The sequence below is a fragment of the Meleagris gallopavo genome, chromosome 1 (genome assembly GCF_905368555.1).
Source record: "Meleagris gallopavo chromosome 1, MGAL_WU_HG_1.1, whole genome shotgun sequence".
NCBI lineage: Eukaryota > Metazoa > Chordata > Aves > Galliformes > Phasianidae > Meleagris > Meleagris gallopavo.
The window spans coordinates 109,496,822-109,513,469 of record NC_139404.1 but is presented as its reverse complement, the minus strand read 5'-3'; the positions used below and the strand labels follow the sequence as shown (position 1 = coordinate 109,513,469).

Genomic DNA, 16,648 nt, shown 5'->3' with positions numbered 1-16,648 from the left:
AACTGTACTGTCCTAAACAGAAAAGCTCTTTTCCAGCATTTTCTGTATAAGTTCGGTCAAGATTGTAATATAAGAATAATTTGTTATGTGTCATAGGTCAGCATGTGCTGATCCTGGAGACTCTCTACACATTTCTCAGGATACAGCATTTTGTATGTTAGTGTTTTCAGGATGGTTACAGAGGGCTCTTGCATGCATGGTGTCTTCATATCCTTGCTAATGGACTAGAGGTGACTGGACTTCATGTCCAGAGAAAATGGGTTATAAAAGTTTATAAGTTATATATTGGATTTCTTTGAGCTACTTACAGTGTCTAACTCTTGGTCTCACAAAAGCAGTGTGAGCACAGTCATGTGGAAGATGGGGAATGTCTTGGCAGTGTGTCTAGTTGAGGTCCCGAGGGCCAATTAGGCCTTGGAAACAATGTACCTTATGAGCACCCTGTGGAGGAGAAATGCAGAAGATTTTCACTAGCACATTATGAAATGCATTCTACTGTTGAGAAAAGTATATGTTTTGATGAAACGATGAGTGGAAAACTAATTAAGAAATAACTGAGGTAAAATCAGAGGGATTTAAAACTGTATGGGTGAATGTTTTAGGAGAAAGGGAAGGAGATCTTGATACAACCATTGAGGCCAGTCAGCCTCACCTCCGTCTCTGCAAAGATGAAGGTACAACTTGTTCTGGATGCCATCTCCAAGCAATTGAAAAAGAAGGTTATCAGGAGTAGTCAACGTGGATTCACCAAGGGCAAATCATGCTTGACTAACCTAATAGCCTTCTGTAATGTCATCAATGGCTGAGTAGATGCAGGGAGAGCAGTGAATGTTCTGTACTTGACTTCAGCAAGGTGTTAGACACTGTCTCCCACAACAGCTTAGAAAACTTAGAAAATGTGGGATAAATGAGTGGACGGTGAGGTGGATTGAGAACTGGCTGTCTGAAAGAGCTCAGAGGGTGGTCATCAGCAATCAGAGTCTGGTTGGTAGCCTGTAACTAGTGGTGTTCCCCATGGGTTGGTACTGAATCTGGTCTTGTTCAACATCTTCAATCAGCGACGTGGATGAAGGGATAGACTCTGACTTCAGCAAATTTGCTCAAGATACAAAAACTGGGAGGAGTGTCTGACGCACCTGAAGGCTGTGCTACCCTTCAACAGAACCTATACAGACTGGAGAGTTGGGCAGGGAGGAACCTGATGGGGTTTAACAAGAGCAAGTGCAGAGTCTTGCACCTGGGGAGGAATAACCACATGCATCAGTACAGTTTAGGGGCTGACCTGCTGGAGAGGAGCTCTGCAAGGAAGAACCTGGATGTCCTGGTAGACAACAGGTTGGCCATGAGCCAGCAGTGTGCCCTTGTGGCCAAGAAGGCCAGTGATATCCTGGAGTGCATTAAAAAGAGCTTGGCCAGCAGATCGAGTGAGGTGATCCTCTCCCTCTATTCTGCCCTGGTGAGGTTACATGTAGACTACTGTGTACAGTTCTGAGCTCCCCAGTTAAAAAAAGACAAGGGTCTCCTAGAAGGAGTCCAGTGAAGGACCACAAAGATGATAAAGGGCCTGGAGCATTTCCTGTATGAGAAAAGGCTGAGTAACCTAGGTCTGTTCAGCCTTGAGAAAAAAAAACTTGAGAAGGGATCTGATAAATGTTAATAAATATCTGAAGGGAAGTGGGAGGCAAATGGATGAGGCCAGGCTCTTCTCAGTGGCAACAGGATAAGGAACAATGGCCTAAAACTTGAATATAAGAAGCTCCATACTAATGTGCAGAAGAACTTCTTTATAAGGGTTACAGAGCACTGGAGCAGGTTGCCCAGAGAGGTTGTGGAGTCTCCTTCTATATTCAATACCTGTCTGGATGCCTACATCTGTGACCTATTGTAGGGAACCTGCTTTAGCAGGGGGTTGGACTTGGTGATCTCTTGAGGTCCCTTCCAACCCCTACAATTCTGTGATTCTGTGAAACATTCAAGCTTCAGGCTAAAAATGAGACACATACAAACCATTTTTGATTTTTTTGACTGTAGGATAGCAACACTTCTAAATAAGCAATAATGAAAGCCACCAGCATGTCACATTTATTCACTATCTGATTCTGCTCCTGTGTTTCATGCAGAGCTGTTAAAGACTTTGCCACCCTCTTTGTGAATGTCAACGTTACGTCTGAGCCTCATGAAGTCTCTGCTCTCTGGTTCCTGTGGTATGTGAGGCAGTGTGGTGGCACAGCCAGGATATTCTCTGTCACCAATGGGGGCCAGGTACAAAATGTCTCATGTTCTTTCCCCCTTGAAACCATAAAGAGCAAGTGGAGTGTTGTACCTGTCCAACTGCAGTTAGTGGAAGGAGGCCAAAACATCAAGTTTATGTGGCAGTTATGTTCTCACAGGGCTGAGCAGCCCTCTCAGCTCTGTGCAGTGAGGTTTTTTATTAGCAAGGCTTTGGGATAAATTGGTACAATTTAATTAATTCTTCCTTCCTGCATTCAGTTCAATCAGTCCTTTAGTTACAGTTTTGTTGCTTTTCTTTATCTGCCAATTTGTTTTCCATGAGATACTAATCACATTTGAATGTTTGTCAAGAGTTCAAAGCAAGTGTGCTTGAGTCTGAAATACCAATTTATTTATTTTTTGTGAAAGTCTCTAGTGACAAGAATTGGAAAGAGCTTGTAAAATGACCCTCCATCTCGAGACAGCTTACATGGCAGCATGTTTTTTGAGTCCTTGAGACTTTTTCACCTTGGTCCCATCAGGATTCAGAACCTCATGTTTTTTATGTGATTGTTCTTGATGAAGTTTCAGAAAAGGGAAGAGGGAATCTGTCAAAATAATTGGAATATGATATGTTAACACCCTTCATTAGCCTACTTCAGTTAACACTGCCTCAGAAGGTACGTGCAGTATTTCAGACTTAAGCCATGAACTGCAAAAGCAGAGAGAGATCCATGTTTCCAAGCACTAAAGGAAGGGAAACATAGAAAGAAGTTGCCTGGAGAGATGTGAAGTCCCAGTCAACATTTGTCCATTGTGGTGAGAATGGACAACTATGTGTTGGGAAGGAAATAAGCAAAGCTAATGCTGCCCTCAAATAAGAGCAAGAGTCTTCCTACCCAGTGGCCTCTCAGCTACAGTTGCTGTTCCATGTCAGCAAGTGCTAGATAGATGTTGTGGTAAGAATTAAAAACAAGATGAATTCCAGGACACTCCTAGCTAGACAGGGTGTGGAGAGAGGAAAGCAAGACTGAAAATAGTATTTCGTGTTCCTTGTGCCTGGATCTATCAAGCTGTCTTGGTTTCTACCTGCCTTTCCTCATCCCGATCAAAATCAGCTGAACAACAGCAGAGAGTGTTTCTGACTTAACAGCCAAGATGAGTCTTATAAAAATAACCTTCCTGCCAGTACCTGTATCCAACATGTAAAAGTGAGCTGCTTGATATAACTACAGTGACTAGCAGTTAAAAGAGGGTCAGTGATTCCACTGATGCTCTACATGGACATCACACAAAAAGAAAAGCAAATTGTGCTGTGTCTTCCCAGGGATGAATAAAACTCATTACATTCCACACTCATGGCCTAATTTGGTTCAAGATGTGTCTTGCTCCTGCATTTGTAAGTAAATACTTCAGCTATACGGATGCAAGCTGTTAGTTTTGTCACACTTAAGGGTTATAATAGCACAGTGACAGGCAAAATACTAAAAACCTTTTTAAAATTAAGTGATTTGTTTAAAGTAGGTAAATTACCTGTTTTATGTTTCTCTGTTCTGTTGGCCTCATGAGCCTCCAAACTGGCTAGCTGGGAAAGCCATTGCAAAAATGCTTTTGGTATCATTCTCCATTGAGTTCTTGGCTTAGGGATTAGCTCTTCTGAAAGTCTGCTGATTTGATCTGCAGTTTCTTCATTATGAACAGAAGTCTTTTTCAATGTCATTGTGACTAATGATGGTGAATTTTTGTTTTGTTGTGTTTTTCCTCTTTTTTTTTTAGGAGAGGAAGTTTGTTGGGGGTTCTGGTCAGATATCGGAGAAAATAATGGAGCGCCTCAAAGGCAGGGTTAAACTGGAGAGACCTGTGGTCTGTATTGATCAGACAGGTGATAATGTCATTGTGGAGACTCTAAACCGTGAGACATATGAGGTAATTTGATCAGGATAAAAGAAGAATATGCATTTAGTGGGGAATACATCTGCTGTAGCTCTTAGCCAGATGTAATCAGGAAGTACACATTTGTGAGTGTCTGTTCCTCAGACTGTCCTGACAGACAATCTGTGAAACCTGTTTTATAGATTTATTTATGGCTCAGTCACTCTTGGTGTTTTGCAAATTGCTCATTAGTCTGCCTTGTCCATCTTAACATTTTCTAGATTATATGATTTTACGTTTTAAACATTGAGACTATTTCAAATGAAGAAAAATAAAGTTCCTGTTTGTATCTAAGCTTGTGGTTTGGGGGGGAGAGAGAGAAGGGGGGAAGGGAAGGAAGAGACATTTTATACTCATTTAGTAAGATTTGAAAGATCAGCTGGTCACGAACTAAGCAAGACCAGAGCTCAGCCACCTCACACAGGGAGGTGCTGTCAGTGCAATGATGACATGCAGTGCTACATACAGAGCCAAGCCTGTGTGTAATGATTCAGTGTCATCCTGAGCCCTGAAGCAGAGCATCCTTCGTCACTCTGGTCAGAGACAGAACTGTGGGAAGAATGGAGCACGTTCAGGAAAGCTGAAATCACCATTGCTATTGCTTATCCTGAAGTATCATCCTGTGAATATGCATATCAGAAATGATGATGATTATTTTTTTAACAACTTGTCATTTGGATAAACATGGGTCATATTTCCTTGAGAGGGGTAAAAGGCACTTTTAACTATGCTTGTCGCATTCCCCAACTTGTATTCTGCCAGATTTCATCTCTGGTCCTGTAATGTTCAGAAAGCTGCCAAGAATCACCTAATCACAAAACAATGTATTTTTCCCTACGTTCTTTTTCCCAAGTGGCAGAATTCTTCTGGCCACCTGGAAATACCTGTGTGGGAAAGCCAAATACTAATGTCAAGCATGGGAAAGTTGTTAACAATGAATAAGAGCATCTTTAAAATCATAGAATAGAATCACAGAATGGTTTGGGTTGGAAGGGACCTCAAAGCCCATACCCCTCCAACTCCTGCTGTGGGCAGGCCTGCCCCCCACCAGCTCAGGCTGCCTTGAGCGCCTCCAAGGATGGGGCACCACAACTTCTCTGGGCAGCCTATTCCAATGTATGTGTCCTGCAGGACAACCTCAATAAGAGGCAGTGCCTTGTTTCTACTGACTGTGTTTTACCTTTCAGGGCAAGTATGTAATCTCTGCTATCCCTCCTATCCTGACGACAAAGATTCACTTCAAACCAGAACTGCCACCAAAGAGAAACCAGTTAATTCAGCGTTTGCCTATGGGATCTGTCATAAAATGCATGATGTACTACAAGGAAGCCTTCTGGCAGAAGAAGGGTATGTGAGGAAGGTGAAGGACCTGGGAGTCCAGTGCTCTGATAATTTTGAAGCTCTGCTGTCTGTCAGGGAATAAATCCAAGGAGGGATTAAATGTGGAAAAAAAAAAACACATTAAACACACGGAAAAAAAAACAAAAAGTAAAGCTCTTTGGGAAGGAGAGCTGTTTTTCTAAGCTTAAGTATATACTTCATCTCAAAGCAGACTTCAGACCCAAGCACGGTCCCAAAGCTCTAAGCTGCCAGCTGATGACTGATAGAAGCCAGATTTCACAGTGAACTGAAGCTGAAAGCTGCCAGGCCACCTGCAGCACGCAGAAACAAAGGCCTGCAGTAGGAAGTCCTTGCTGGGACAGTTAGGGCAGCCAGAGAGAGTTTACAGCAAATCACAGTGAGAGCTTTAGGTGTGGGCAAGGCCCTTCCTTGGTTATATGCCTGTTCTAGGGACTTGATATCTCAGAGGAAAGGAAAAACTAGGTTACCTTTTTGTTCAACTCGGGATGTATTTTTCCCAGTGTTGCAACATCGCACATTTCTCAGCTTTAACTGTTAAGAAATGATCAAAAAATCAGTCACCATTTCCAAAAACATTCATATGGACAGATTAGTTTCATAGAATCATAGATTGACTTCTGTTGGAAGAGTCCTTAAAGATCATCTAATTCCAACCCCTTTATTTCCACTTCCTGTATAATGATAGCGAGATTTGCACTGGTCAAGAATGTTTCTCAATTGAAAGAATATTATTTTGCGTGTTTCAAGACATAAACCATTAATTGAATGGGAATAAAAAGAAATGTAAGCAGGTTTATACATTGCCATCTATTTTTTGCATGGTCATCTGAAACACGTCGGTCGGAATGGGGATGTGATACTTGATTAGATTGACCATTACTGTTACTGGACTCCATTCCCAATGGTCTTATCAGCAAAATCAATATGGAGTGCACATTTGTGCCTATGGTGACCAGATGTAATTACAGTGAGATTTCTTGCTGCTCTTGTTTTGACTGAAGATGCTCATGGAATGAACCATCATAGTTCTTGCTAGACAGATTTTTTTAATGCTTATTGTGCCCAATATAGAAAGCCAAAGGCACCTACAGCAAGCCACAAAAATTCCTGCTAAGTAGTAACAGAAATTAAATGTGACTTTCATAAGTCTGTGTAGAAAATTTTCCAGGGTCAGGTGGAAAAGAGAAGGAGAAACTGTTGTAAGAATGCTTCAGACTTGTAGATCTTATTGGTGACTGAGGAACTACTGTACAATTATTTTACTGATAGTTTCCCCTGTTCACTGCTGTCAGAAGTGGTGATCATCACTGAGTCTTTCTGACAATCATTTTGTTTTCCTTTCTCCCCTTAGGTTGCTGTGCTTCTCTCTTCATTGATGATGAAGAATGTCCAATTGGAATTACCTTGGATGACACGAAACCTGATGGATCTTTTCCTGCCATTATGGGGTTAGGAGCTTCTAGCACATGTGTATTTCTTTTGTATAAGGAAGCCAGAGAAAGAGGAAGAGATGGGAATGAGATTCAAATCAGTTGTGCCCACTCCCACATCATTCATATATAGAGGAGAATACTTCCTACATCTCCCTTGTGCCCCTCTAGCCTATGTAAGCTTTTATGTGGGGAAAAAAAAAAACCAACAAACTGCTACAAATATCCCCATACAGAGACAGTTGTGGGGAAAGAGATGCTGAATTAATCTTTGCTCATTTTAAGCAATCAGATAGTGTTTTGCTGCTGAGTAGATTTAGAAATAAATCCTTTACTTATCTAGTTTTGTGAGCTAGTATTCTGCTCACGTTGGACCTTGTATTTAGCACCTGGACCAAAATGAAAATGCAATTATTCAAGACATCATCGTTTGCCTCCTTTCCCCATCAGACTGAGGAGGGACGAAGGGCATTGGCTTGTGGTTAAGTTCGGCAGCAGCTGTTCAGTGAGGAAATGAGCATTCTGAAGAAACTGCCAAGTAGAGGAGCTGTAGTTTAGACGAACAGATGAGAAAATATGTAGCAGCATTTATTGGCTTTTAAAATAAGGTTAAGCTAATATGAACAAACAATTTTTACAAATATTTCCACTGTAATCTGAGGAGAAACTTCCCCCCCTGCCCCGCCCAAAAAGCCAATATAAATGTCAGGCAACTAAATGTGAAATATTTGGCAAGACAGCTTGCCAGTTCTAGAACTGCACGTGTTTATGGGCATATTCAAAGCTTAACAATTTCTGTCCTGAGAGCAGTAAACCTCCTCCACACCTCAAAAGGCAAATGATTTCATGCTTCCTTCTTGTGGACTTCTCTGTTCAACTTTGGTGTAGAAACCTACTTCATCTCCTGCAAATCTCCACTGAAGTCAGAGAAACTAACCACCAAATCTGTTTCTTTCAAGTTGAGAGAATATCAGTCCCAATTCTTACAAAATTGGCCATGATCCTGTCAGAGCAGCAAGCACTTAACAGGGCCAGTCAGCAGTGGCAGTGGTATGGCAAACTGCCTGTAAGGCATCAAAATCACGAGAAAACTTAGTCTGAGACTTTTTGGATGAGAACTAAATGTAAGAAGGGAGCTGGTGCAAGCTGGCTTGTTAAATGCTGTCATTTCTCTCTGCTCAGTTTGCGGATATCTTTGCTCTCCTGAATCAGTGGGGATGAAGAGCTCATTCCAGACGAGAATGAGACCAGCGTTGGCAGCTTTGCAAACACGCCTACAATCTGCAGCTTTCTCAGCTGGTAGCTGCCGGGCAGTCCTTTCTGCATGCCCCCTGGGAACACTTGCCCTCCATTCAATTAACTCCGCAGGGTATCCCACATAGGCCTTTCACCCCTGTGACCTGTAATTACTAAGTGATGTCATACAGTGAAAAGCTCTCAAGCCCATTACATACCATTAGAATGCTTGACCCATCTTTTTTTAGAGTCATTTCAAGCAAAAACTTACAAATCAGCTGGAGTGCTGACACTGTGATATTTATATGCCATATTTTTCTTTTTCAGTTTCATCCTTACCAGAAAGGCTGTTAAACTGGCCAGCCTCAGTAAGGAGGAGAGGTAAGAGTTCAGAAATAGTAAATACTTCAGATATGGGCTACTTCTTGGAGAGACTTCATTGCGACCTTCCAGTACTTGAAGGGAGCTTACAAGCAGGAGGAGGGACCAACTTTTTACACCATCTGGTAGTGATAGGATGAGGGGTAATGGCTTTAAACTAAAAGAGGGGAGATTTGGGCTAGATATTGGGGAAATTCTTTCCTCAGAGGGCGGTGAGGCGCTGACACAGCTGCTCAGAGAAGCTGTGGTGCCCCATCCCTCGAGGCGCTCAAGGCCAGGTTGGATGGGGCTCTGGGCAGCCTGAGCTGGGGGGAGGCAGCCCTGCCCACGGCAGGTGTTGGGGTGGGTGGGCTTTGAGGTCCCCTCTAGCTCAAACCATTCTGTGATTCTATAATATGATTCTATGATGCTTCTCCACAGAAGTGTACGTGGTTTGTGCCTGCATGTGTATATACACACTTGATCAGTGCAATTGCCAATGCTGGAAACTGCAGTGAAGGTTTAGCTTTTAGGTCTAGACAGGAACGCTGATATCATCCAATTGTGGATATTTCTGAGTTTCCACATCCTGCTCTTCCATATTTCTCAGACTGCATCCCCACTTAGTAATGTTTCACCCCAGGGGTAAATGCAGCTCTGATGTACAAAGTTTTGCTTATCCTTCACATTTAGATTGTGCGCCAGAAGTTTTAAACCTCCGTGTTTACAACAGTATGATTTCTTCATTAGTCTCTGAAGTGAACACAATATGTTCTAAATGCGATTTTAGTATACGTGCAAAAAAAGAGGAATTCTGCTTAGGAATGTGAGTAGTACACTCCAGCTCATATTTTGTTCTCAGCTATGGTAGATCTGTAAGGATTTCATTGATTTATATTACGTCTCTTCTGGTCTTACACCAGTGAACATGAGAACAAATTGTCTCTGCATCCTAGAATAAGTGTACCAAGATTTATTTTTTATAGTACTTTGCCAAAATTGGCCTTCATTTTCCATTCCAGGGTCCACTTTGGATGTCACATTTATGCATCAGCATTTGAATATGCACACTAAGATAAGAACTGGAAATCAGACTTAAAAGCAAAGCAAAATCCAGCTTTCTTTCCAGTGTATTGCAATGTGTACAATTTTTTTTATTTTTTTTTTTTAATAACAAGAGCAATAGCTGAGAGGTTTTTATCTCCCCCTTTTCTTTTCCCAAATGCTTTTATTTTCATATATAGGAGGAAGAAAATCTGTGAGTCATATGCCAAGGCAATGCAGATGGAAGAGGCTTTACATGTAAGAAATTAGAACCCATTTTCACCTTCGTTGTAGAGTAATGTTGCTATTTTGTTCTGGAGGATGAAGTCAAAATTCCTGGTACCCCAAATTCTGTGTTGTGCCATAGAATGTACAATGCCAAGGGGAGGGCAGGAAAAAAAGACCTGGCAATCTCATTCTTTGCAAGAATGAGGAAGAGTGCGGTTTGATTAGCTCTATCATTTCCACACAGGAAACTACTGCTTCTCTAAAGATGCAAATGTTTGTTGTGTGTACGTGGATAGCATTAATCAGATGACATGACATGGCATCCTTAACCTGTTCTTTTGCCTTCTTCAAAGAAAACTTGTTTTTTATTTTTATTTCCAATTTCTTTGCCACTGTTTCACTGTCTAATGTTTGGTAATACTTACAGCCAGTGCATTATGAAGAGAAGAACTGGACTATGGAGCAGTATTCAGGGGGCTGTTACACAGCCTACTTCCCACCTGGCATAATGTATTCATATGGAAGGTAAAACAGAATACTTTTGTAGCTCATGTACAGTGATCTATTTTATGCAAAAAACTTAGGGCATATTTAGCACAGTGGGAGACTTCCAACCCTCTTTGCATTCCCTTACATGCCAGCTAATGAGTCTTGCTTTTGACTTTTAATAAGAGCCAAGTTTCTCTTGTGATTTTCAAGGCAACAAAACAGTCACGAAAAGACCTGCCGGAGCTATAAAACCTCTCCACAGTAGTCTAGTTGCAGTATCGACCTCTGTGCACTATTTGCCTATTTGCATTATAATTTGTAGTGCTTTCTAAGGCCTCGAGAGCATGAGGCCTCCTCCTTAGACAGAGGAGGAGTCTCCGCTGACTGCTGGTGGAACATCGAGTTCTAGCAGAGCCTGTTGAGTTGCATCACCAGGAAAAGACACAAAACCCTTACAGAAAAACTCATTCTCTCTTCCCATTCAGCAAAGCCTGCAGTACTCTCCCCACACAGACCTGCTGTATTCATAAAGGGTCATAGTAGATAACAGCGATTAACGTTTGGTGTATCACTGAAAAGCCTATGGAAAGCACAATTCAGCACCTATTAGAAACAACCAGGCAAATTGCATATTCATTACCAAGCACCAAACGACAGTGTGGGCTCTTACATGTTTTCCTCAAACTGACTGTCCGTTGTGGAGCTATACCTGACCTCTGTCCAAGATGTGAGTAGGAAGGAGTCATCCCATACACAGACTCTTCTGTAACAATTTATCTGAACGCTTTGTGTTCAGATGTAGCAGTGGCTGAGGTCTCTTATCCACAGTTGGATGGGAAAGGGAGTTCATTCCCTTTATCTGGCTTGAGCAAGATGCTTGTGCAGCTTTGCATGGCTGATAAGCTGGCTTATGCCTCTGTTCAGGGTCAGATGCAACTCACTGAATGCAGAGGCCTCCAGCAGCCAGCCTCTTTTGGCAAGCAAGTCCAACCCCCAAAGAGTAGCTGATATTGGTGACCCACCACAGCAAAAACATAATTCACACCCCATTGTAATAGCAGGATAACAGCAAAGCTGTCACGAACCTGCCAGCTGCACTATATTTTGGGAGGCCATTAAGATTATTTCTTATCCTAGCATTAAAATAAGGCTGATATTATTTTGCACAGAAGCTGGGCGTACTGATTTATGCATTGGTTTTTCTCTCTCAGCTCTTGAGCGTTGTTTACAGAAACAAGTTGGTGGTCCTGCAGGAACAGCTTATTGCACCATGCCTCCCAGCCCTGCTCTGCAGGAATGATGGAGAAACAAAGTTGAATGCTTCATCAAAGCCAACAAATTGCTTTTAGAAGGATCATCGCCTTCTTATGACTTGTCATCTGACATTCTCCATTTGTTTTGAAGGATCATTCGCCAGCCCGTTGACAGAATCTACTTCGCTGGCACAGAGACAGCTACCCAATGGAGCGGGTACATGGAGGGGGCTGTACAGGCAGGAGAGAGAGCAGCCAGAGAGGTACCACTGGTTTGCTTTGGTCATCTCTTTTAAAGGCTAAAAAGGATTAGCTTGGAGAGGTCTGACTTGGTGCCTCACACACTGTGATTGTGCTGAGGTTGGTGGGGAAGAATCAGATAATCCTAGAAAAGAAAGTGAAACAAAGGCTTTAAAAATAAAAATAAAAAAGCCAAAACAACACTTTTTGAACTTAATTATTGAATATAGTGTAACAATCTGAACATTACACAGCATGTTGCCACACCAGAGATTTAAACCAAAGTTCATGCTGTATACCCCATGCCTAGAAAAACAAACCCTCCAACCTGTTAAGGCCCTTAGATATACCACCATACTTTCTATCTAATTAATCGTGGTATGCTTTGCAATCAGTTTCAGTCATCAGAAATGCTTGCAGTTATTTCCTATGAAACAATCTGGAAATCTGAGCATTTTTCTGATTTTTGATTCATCCTTTCTTCTTCTTTCACCAGAGAGAACAGTGAGCTTGGCTTTATGAATTCCATAATGGGTGCCTCTGATAATGTTTAAATCTCCTCAGAATGACACACATTGGGCTAGGTTCCCAGTAGGTAAAATCTCTATAACTGTCTGGAAAGAGGGAAAAAATGCACATTAAAGGATATGTATTACAGTTACAGCTGCTATGTGGTAGAGACACAGTTCTGTTAAATAATGGAAAATCAACCCCTTGTTTCCCTTTGACAGTGTCACATTCACCTTATAATCTTCATTATGTGCTTGAGTCTCCTCATTTCTCATTTCTCTTCTCCATGCCTGAGTAGCTGTTATAACAACAGTTAGCTCTCTCTTCTGGAGACATTCACTCACCCGCAAGAGCCTCCATGATTGTTAAAATCAATTTGTTGTAAAAAAAAAAAAAAAAGATCCGTGATGAACTTCATAATACCTGAGTGTAGCCAAGAGGTAACTTCATAATGGTGCACTTTGAAAGCCCCAGACTTGAATCTCTCATTTTCCTCATTTGTGATTCAAGAAGCATCATTCCCAGCAGCCTTTCAGTCCTGAGTTCGTGGCACTATGCTATTTCTCAAGCTGCCGTGTGAGAAAGCACTCGTAGTCAGAAACAGAAGAACAAAGCCAAAACACAACATCTGGGAAAACTATAGGTCTTTCGGATTGGCCTACTTCTTGCAGATGGTACAAGAGACTCTGTGGAACTTTCCTTTCATCCTTAAGACATTGGTAGACACATAACCATTTGATGACTAACTATCCTGTTTTTACACAAACTATCAAAACTGCCTCTTTCTCTCATTACTGATATAAACAGAGAAATCACTATTTGTTTTCTGGTTCAATCACTATTCAGTTTTCTGGTCACAATTTTGCTTTTTATCAGTGTCATCTTGCTCTGTTTTCCTGAAACAGAAAGTAGTTGGTGTGCTTTTTTCATTTTTCTCATGTGGTACCAATGTTTATCTTTTCTAGATATTATATCATATGGGGAAGATCCCCAAGAATGAAATTTGGATGCCAGAGCCAGAGTCAAAGGTAAGCCTGACTTTCTTGTCATAATCAGAGAATTCAGCCCCTTGATCGATCTGCAGGCTCTCTGTTGGTGGCTCCTCTGCTAGGTTTTAATTCACAGAATCACAGAGTCATGGAATGGCCCAGGTTGGAAGCGACCTCAAGGTTCATGAATCTCCAACCACTCCACCATGGGCAGGGCCAACAACCTCCACAATTAATACTAGACAAAGCTGCCCAGGGCCCCGTCTGGGCCCACAATCTGGCCTTAAACATCTCCAGGGATGGGGCATCCACAATCTCTCCAGGCAACCTGTGCCAGCACTTCATCTCTCTCATAGTAAAGAACTTCTCCCTGACATCCAAACTAAATCTGCTCTCCTTCCCTTACTTCACATGCTGATGGTATCCATTTATTCAACTTGTCCAAGGAATATCATTATCCCCTTGTAAGAGATGGGCAACCAAGACCCATAGATAGCTCTACCTTCGCTGTCCTGTGGCCACATGGTTCAACAGATCTTTTTCAGAACCCTGACCCACCCCCACCTTATTTGGTCCTCAGGAAAACTTGTGATATCCCTTGCCTAGTGGGGAGCATCCCTGTGCAAGGATGGCATGCAAATTTGCAAAGCTTTCCATATTTTTTTTCTAGTGTAGTCATTATCCTTGGAAGTTTTCAAGAAAAGTGTAGATATGGCACAGAGTGACAAGATTTAGTGGGATGATAGTGATGAATTGATGGTTGGACTTGATGATCAGAGTGTTTTTTCCAATCTTAATGATTCTATGATTTGATGTGTCCCCTTGCACAGTGAGGGAGAGCCTATGGTCATACAAATTTCTCTCTCCTCCAGGATGTCCCATCCCGACCATTCATCACCACCTTCTGGGAAAGGAACCTGCCATCTGCGCCAGGACTGCTCTGTCTACTTGGGTCTACTGTGCTCTTCACCTCTGTGGCTGCTGCAGTGCTGTTTGCCTCTAAAAAGGGACTGTTAATTCGAAACTAGTGCAAACTAAATGTCCAGCCAAATGGGCATACTTGCTCTTCTTCACTTTTATCAGGTGAGGGTTATTTTTGGAGAGAAGTGATATGGACGATTTGAAAGGGCAAGAGGTGTTCTCCTTGTGATTTTCTTTTTAAAACTGTAATTAATGCATTAAATCTACTGCAGTGGCTACCAGCAAAACAAAACTAAATCAACTGTGGGGGTATTTTTGAGAATTGCCTCTTCCTTGTCCATTTGTTTGATTGGACGTCTTTATATCAATGTTGTATTCCTAATATAGGGAAGGCAAAGGAAAATCTTTCCCAAAACGTGAAGAGCTCTTGGAATATGCATTCATTTCCACTTGGTGCTTTATTTTTTGTCACATGAGTTAGTAAGTACCCTTACGTATTCACCTCAGTGGTTCAGAATATTGGAGGTTTCTTCTGTAGCATCCCTGCTGCGCAGCAGAAATTAGCATGCCAATCAGGCACAGAATTGTTAAATTAATTTCCAAAGGCATTTGATTAATTATTAATCATCACAATGTGAAACTTTACTATCAGCTCTATGGAAGAAGATAATTAGCATGAAGTGGATCGTTAAAGAGCGAGAGTAGAAGCACATGTAGACTTCATTCTGCCCACAGCTGAGCAAGTAGCAACACTGTGTGGCTGCAAAAGCCGTGCAGGGCAGTGAGCCTCACGCTTTACAATTCTACTATGGAGCAGCTCTCAGCTGCTTCCTGGCCCAAGTGCAATTGATCCATCCTGGCCACTGGCTGTTAATGTGGAGTGAAGTGAATTAGCAAAGCTGAAGCCCCTCTGACTTGCAGCACATGCTCGCTGTTATGTTCAGAATGTCAGCAGTTTCCTGGTTCCCTGTCAATTTGCTCTCCCTCGTATTGCTCATAATCTGTACTGCCTTCCTACAATAAGGAGAAATATATTTGGGGCTTGAATTACTGCCTTGTAAATTACAGTAATTGGATGCATCTGCCTGTTCCGTTCTTATTATGTACACGACACACTTAAAATAATCACTTTAGTGTTAACTGAAGTCTGGAATATAGGTTTCACAACGTACTATCATTATGCAATCTTTTTGCCGTGAAATGTGAGCATTGTATGTGTCCAGGAACTCCATTGTCATTCAACATCAGTGAAATGTGCCTTTCAATAATCCTGAGACCTTGATAAGAAAATCTCTTCTATAAACTTTTCTTCATATTCTTTTTCTCGTGTTATTTTTGGTGAGTTTGTGGAAGGTGGTGTTTCTCTGCGTCTTTATTAAGTCACAGGGCTTATCATGTGCAGTAGCCACACATGGGAAACACCTACCAAGCAAGATGACTTCACTCCTCGCCGCCTTGTCCATCATATTCAAATGTCCTCTTACTTTTTTTTTGGGGGGGGGGGTGGGGAGAGGGAGGGGTAAGAGTTGGGGCAAAAGCTTTGCAGACCCCATAATTTATGTGGATGAATCTTAGCCCAGGTGCTGGTGGGCTCAACAGAAGCCCTCCGCAGAGGGAAGGGGTTGCTTTGGTGGCCCCTTGTCATCATGTCCCTTTTCTGATTGGTGACAGTGTTGAGCACAACACCCATTCCAAAATACTCACCCACATTTGTATTTATGGTGGTTAGAGCCAGTCGCTTTGTTGCTGATTCAAAACTTCTGAATTGCAGCCATAAACAGCCTCTTTGCATATGTTCAAAGGAGACCCAGAGTAATCTGCCGTATACCTGTGAGCCAACACCATTCAACTTCACCTTTCACCTCACTTGTGCACGTTTCCATTGCAATTTGCTTGTGTTTTGAAGAGCAAGGGCAAACCACCTGAACTAGCGGAAGAGGGGGCATGTTGCTCACTGCTTGGGGAAGGGGCACATCTCACTGCAAGTGGGAGCAACAATCAGCAAACAAAGGAGGGTGATTAAAAACAGCATTTCTGAAACTTGTGTGGCTCCCAGACACTGTGCTTCTACAGGAGAGGGCAGTGTTTGTGACTGTCAGAAGTCACCAAACAGTTTCCATTCTGCTTCTATGCCTCTTTTGACTATCAGAACAATTGCCCAGTTTAAACATTAAATGTCTGGCTTAAATATTAAACATCCAGGCATCTTAAACCAGTTTTGAAAGAGTATGGGGCAGAGTTTATTACCACTGACAGCTCTCAAAGAAACAAGCTGCTGCCATCATGAAAAAGGCTGAAACAGTGGGAACAACTCTTTCCACTAGAAACAGAACAGAGTCCTCACCAGGCTACAGGGTGGAAAAGCCTTTGTTTTGCTCCATCGGAGCTTGGGGTCCAGCTTCATGGACCATAGTTGGAGAGCCCTGCAACCCCTAGCAGAAGT

General features: G+C 42.1%; 1 protein-coding gene across 1 annotated transcript in view; it reads left to right on the top strand.

The window, feature by feature from the left end:
• The window catches only part of LOC100540365 (amine oxidase [flavin-containing] A-like), a 45,542-nt gene extending 30,017 nt beyond the window's left edge, over positions 1-15,525 (top strand). The window contains exons 6-15 of the mRNA XM_010724032.3: positions 2,121-2,262; positions 3,988-4,137; positions 5,331-5,490; positions 6,857-6,953; positions 8,499-8,552; positions 9,776-9,833; positions 10,231-10,328; positions 11,697-11,808; positions 13,261-13,323; positions 14,157-15,525. Of these exons, the coding sequence (XP_010722334.1) occupies positions 2,121-2,262; positions 3,988-4,137; positions 5,331-5,490; positions 6,857-6,953; positions 8,499-8,552; positions 9,776-9,833; positions 10,231-10,328; positions 11,697-11,808; positions 13,261-13,323; positions 14,157-14,312 (1,090 nt within the window). The 3' untranslated portion in view covers positions 14,313-15,525. The remainder of the gene's footprint in view (positions 1-2,120; positions 2,263-3,987; positions 4,138-5,330; positions 5,491-6,856; positions 6,954-8,498; positions 8,553-9,775; positions 9,834-10,230; positions 10,329-11,696; positions 11,809-13,260; positions 13,324-14,156) is intronic.
• The last annotated feature ends 1,123 nt before the right edge of the window (positions 15,526-16,648 follow it).